Source organism: Notothenia rossii, assembly GCF_949606895.1.
Source record: "Notothenia rossii genome assembly, chromosome: 2".
Lineage (NCBI taxonomy): Eukaryota > Metazoa > Chordata > Actinopteri > Perciformes > Nototheniidae > Notothenia > Notothenia rossii.
This window is the reverse complement of record NC_136904.1, coordinates 55,198,519-55,203,554: the sequence shown is the minus strand read 5'-3', so window position 1 is coordinate 55,203,554 and position 5,036 is coordinate 55,198,519. Positions and strand designations below refer to the sequence as shown.

Below are 5,036 nucleotides of genomic sequence, written 5' to 3'. Positions count from 1 at the left end.
CTATCCATTCCTTGTGTTTCTGGGCCCAAACAATTCTGTTCTTCTTGTTGTTCCTTCTCAGTAGTGGACCTTTGCAGCGACTGGACCATGAAGGCCTGATTCACGCAGGCAAAAGGGGACTACTTTGAAGAATCTACAATAAAAATCATATTCTGGATTTTTTAACACTTTTTTGTTAACTAGATAATTCCATATGTGTTCTTTCAAAGTTTTGAGGTCTTCAGTATTAATCTACAAAGTAGAAAAACATTTAAATAAACAAAAACCATTGAATGAGAAGGTGTGTCCACACTTTTGACTCGTACTTTATATATACTGTATATATACACTTAGCGAGCTTCTTCAGAAATGACCGTTTTTTTTATTTCCAATCATCCAATACAATCTGATACAGACTACTGAAACACAATATGATTATACAAATATATATATTTCATTTATCATCACAGTCTGCAATGCATTATAAAACATAAATAAATAAACAAATACTTCAGAAACAAAATGTTCATGATAAATAATGTGCAGATTGACTATGGTCGAAACCGATGCTGTATAAAAGCTGCCACTGTCGCTTTACCATCCATCAATACTTTTAAAATACAGACCATTCTTATTATTGCTACAAATGATTTTGTGCGAACAATGCTTCACTTATTTGGAACCCAACTCAGCACATTTAGTGGACAGCTTCACAGAGCTCCCTGTCCACATCACACAAAGTCATAGATCCTAATACAGAAATACTGATCAGCAGGAAAGGACTGAGGCAGTCACGCTCCTTTAAAAGGTGTCAGTTCTGCACTCTTGCGCTTCAGAAGACTCATCCTGTGCATGAAATCGCCTGACTCCTGTTCAGTGCCAGCAGCAGTGATGGTGCTGCTCAGACGGTCAGGTCTCAGCAGGCAGAGAGGTTGCAGTGTGAGGGTCTCAGTTCACTGTTCGTACCTACAGGAAATAGGTATCACACAATCACGCTCATTGTGTCTCTTGGATGTGGAACCAGTTTTACTTTTTGCATGTTGCAGTCTTAAGCCCAGCTGCCATGTGGAATTTCTACACCGTTACTTTTTTCACCAGCTGAAGATACAATGTTGGCAACCATATTCCTAATTTGCCCCCAACTGAGAGGAAGCTGGACCCTGATCAGCCTGTTCTCCGGGGTAGAAAGTGGGTGCAGGACTGGTGGTGGCCCACACTGTTGCCCCTCCGGAGCGCTCCTTTGTGGGAAAGAGCCAGGTAGATGTCAGGGTGAGAGAGGGAGGAGTAGGTGTTGTAGTGATTCTCCTCCAGGTTCTCCTTTAACAGGCACTCGTCAGAAAACTTCTCCTGCAAAAGAGAAGTCAAAGATACATTTAATATATCTGATTTTATGCAGCCCTGTCATATATTAGAGTGGGGAAAGTCTAAATGGATTCCTATGTAACAGACTTGGTTCTGCATCACATTGTAATGTGAGATGTGTGAGTGTGCGGTGGGCTACATACCGCTCCATACGGCAGCCCCTCTGCACTCAAGCAGAGGTACAGGCCGCTTTTCACGCCTCTGACCCCCACCACTCCATGTTTCATCGCAAACACCTTCAGCCAACCTTGAGGAGACAGAGAAATGAGGGATGGATGCATCACAGATAGTCTTCACATAAGCACTCAGTCTCAAATATGAATTTATAAGCAAGCAATCTGCAAACATTATATAGAAAGCAGCTTTTAACAGTTGTCACTTTGACACATGGCAGTGATTAACTCACAATGCTCGGTGGGTTTGTGGACCCCTCCTACAGAGCCACTGGGCAGAATCTGGAGATGGTAGCCAATCCCAACGCGGCAGTAGAGCAGCTGCTGTTTGACCCCTCCTCTCATTGGATGAGGGCCAGAACCTGTGTACAGGTGGTTGGTTGTTTAGAATCACATACACTGTATAGTTTCTTCCAGGAGGATTGATTCTCTCTTGACAAAGAGTCTGTATTTGTTACTATGCAATAATGACATTTTGCAGTGTGGTTGCAAAACATTTGAGGGAATTCCCTTCAGTTCCAGTCAACTGCACACAAAGTGCTGCAGCTGCTTCGAGTACAGCAATACAACACTCAAGTTCTGTTATTGTCATCATTCTAGAATCTAGAACATCCTGGCTGGGAGAGTTCTGGTTCTAGTTCTGAAGTCCAGCTCAGGCTAACATTAGCATTGAATAGCCTGATTTAGACAGACCAAGTGAGTATCTTCCATATTTACAATCTTCTTTTAGTGACATTTCTTCAGCTTGCACAGTGTTGCTAATAGAGGGACATTCGCTGGCAGTCTCATGTAGGTTTGCTAATGAAACCAAACCCCAGATAGAACCCGACACATACTTTTACTTCACTAAATGTATGTAGATAAGTTACTTTGCAGATATAGATTAATAATAACCAATATAATCAACACTTAAATAAGATAAGTACGATTGTGAAATGGACCAATTGGAAGAATGAGTACTTTTACTATTGGTACTTTAAGTATATTTCCATGCCAATACTTTTGTACTTTTACTTGAGTATCCTTTTGAATGCAGGGCTTTTACTTGTAACAGAGTATTACTACATTGTGGTACTTCTACTTTTACTTAAGTACAAGATCTTCCAGCTCACACGGGTAATCGCCTTTTAGCACATCAAGATAACTTCTGTTGAATTATGCTTTTCCTCCTGAGGACAAAGTCAAACTAAAGCTAAAGAGTTTCTCAGGTGACTCTTACCTTTCCCTTTCAGCAGGGTGTCCCTCATGTGAAGCCTCCACAGGCCTCGGAGGCGGGTGCTGTGGTCCTCAGGTGAGCCCGCCACTTCCTGTTTCTTTGCGCACACACCGAACATGAGGAGCAGCTGGAAGCCGGGCAGCAGCATCAGCAAGGAGACATTCATATTGAAACACATCAGACAGACAGATCGAGCCACACTGTCCTATACACAAACATGTCCAGGTCTCCTCTTCCTCTCCTGTTTAACTCTGAAAACACTTGAGCTGCACTGCCGTCTCTGCTCATTCCCTCCACACACACTTCCTGCTTTTATCTCCTCACCGCCTCTTTCTACCCTCAGCCACTGACTGACAGTGACACAGTGAGATACTCATCTTTATCAGTGCCATATCATAAATCCTGCAAGCAACAGCCGTAAAATGGGATGTTCTCTGAAGCTGCGGCAGAGCAGCTTGTATTTCACTAACACCACATCTCTGCCTGAACGTTATAGATTTGCTTTAACCACTTAAGGATGGAGGAAAGTTCAGTCATGTAAACGTATGCCCAATTGTAGTCTGCGTACATGAACATGTTTACATGTTTTTATGTTGCCCAATCAGGCCTCTGAAGGCGAAGAGCCGCAAACAGTTTGTCCCGTATCACAATCACTGAGATAGCAGAGCACAGAGCTGATAGAGGCAGCAGGGAAGAACTGCACTCATGATTCACAGAAATAACAGTTCAAGATGAAAAGGTGGACTCAACTTAGTCAATGGTTTCTAGCCGTGCAAACACACCACATGGCCAAAGATACTGCCCTGTATGTGGATTCTGATCACAAATATTCATGTTGAACTGTGTGCAAGAGTCCTGAAACCTGGACATGAGTCAGCATTCTACCGTGTCTTCTCGTATCAAAGTCAATGGTTTTCTGAATGTGTTTTTGGTTTTCAGCCTGAAATAAGGGATGTGGTTAACACAAGCTTTTCCTGTTCTGTTATATGACATACAATATGTCAGTAAATACCCCACTGCTGAGTGTCAGAAGCTTCTTTGTGTCATAAAATCAAAAGTGTCTGAACATCCTCACGTCTTTAGATTGGCTCTGGTGCTGATCTGCAAATCAGGGGGTCAGCAACCCGATCCCACTTCCTAACAACATGGGCAAGACACTCGAGCCCACAATGCTCCCAAAGGCTTTAACTGTATGTAAATTGCTTTGGATTAAAAAGTCAGTTAAATAATAGAAGTAAAACATAATAATAGATATCTTAATAATATTACTTCTGGATATTTCATTTATGCCTTAAAATCATAAAGTGGTGTTAATACGTGGAGATGATCCTGCTGAACAAAATGTGTAAGCATTATAAATGTGTGTATGCCAACAATCTTATTTTATATTCTGAAATCCAATGGGAAAGTCCTCTCTCTTTTAATGGAGGGAGCCCCTGCTAGCTTGCCTCCGGGTCGGCCTACAGCACTCGTCACCACTGCACCACTCTAACGGTCAGGACTGAGTTCTTCCACACCTCACTGGCAGAGCATTTTCAGCATGGAGCTGGCTCTGTGCTCGTCATGTTGAGACAGGAGAGGGTTACATACCTTTATAAAATGTATTTCTGGCGTAAATTCATACTGCATCAGTGAACAGTATAAACCTGTTGCAGGGTACATGCAAGGTGTTTTTAGCTGCTCATTGATCTTCTACGCCTGAATGGAGTAGAGTTGTTATCATCTGCCCTGATTCGGGTCAGAGGAGAAATATAACAGTCTGTTTTCTAGACTGCTCAAAAAAATGTAATGAATGCTTTTTAATCGAGTGTAAAATCAAGTCTTAAGTAGCAGTGGGGGTTGTTAATCAGTTTCAGCTGCTTTGGTGTTAATAACATTAACAACAGGTGCAACAATAAGACGACCCCGAAAACAGGAATGCTTTTCCAGGTGGAGGCCACTGAAATGTTTTCCCTCCTAAGACAGTTTTTCATTAGTTTTGCAGTTGGCTAGGGTCAGTGTCACTGCTGCTAGCATGAGGCGATACCTGGACCATACAAAGGTTGACCAGGCAGTCAATTCCTCCAGGATGGAACATCAATATGTGCCATTGCCAGAAGGTTTGCTGCGTCTCCCAGCACAGTCTCAAGAGCATGGAGGAGATTCCAGGAGACAGGCAGCTACTCAAGGAAGGCTTCTCAATTCTCTAATTTCCCCTCGTCGACTCCTCGGTCCTCCGGAAATGACCCGGAAATGGATTCAGCGCGCCATGTTGAAGGACATCTCATTCCTTTAAATCAGTGGTTCCCCACCTGGGGGGCGCCAAA

General features: G+C 42.8%; 1 protein-coding gene across 1 annotated transcript; it reads right to left on the bottom strand.

Annotated features, from left to right (window-relative positions):
* Positions 1-338: 338 nt before the first annotated feature.
* Positions 339-4,485, bottom strand: LOC307028004 (fibroblast growth factor 4A-like). Its single transcript, XM_079662703.1, has 5 exons — positions 4,321-4,485; positions 2,734-2,857; positions 1,748-1,876; positions 1,485-1,588; positions 339-1,326 (listed from the first exon to the last, which is right to left on the bottom strand). Exons 1-5 carry the CDS (start codon positions 4,390-4,392, stop codon positions 1,144-1,146), a joined length of 612 nt encoding a protein of 203 aa, XP_079518829.1. The 5' UTR covers positions 4,393-4,485; the 3' UTR covers positions 339-1,143.
* Between the last annotated feature and the right edge of the window lie 551 nt (positions 4,486-5,036).

Coding starts and splice junctions, on each gene's coding strand:
- LOC307028004 (XM_079662703.1), bottom strand. CDS start 4,392: ATGTACCCTGCAACAGGTTTATACTGTTCACTGATGCAGTATGAATTT. Junction 1,877..2,733: donor CACCCTGCTGAAAGGGAAAG/GTAAGAGTCACC, acceptor ACCTGTACACAG/GTTCTGGCCCTCATCCAATG. Junction 1,327..1,484: donor AGGGGCTGCCGTATGGAGCG/GTATGTAGCCCA, acceptor TCTCTTTTGCAG/GAGAAGTTTTCTGACGAGTG.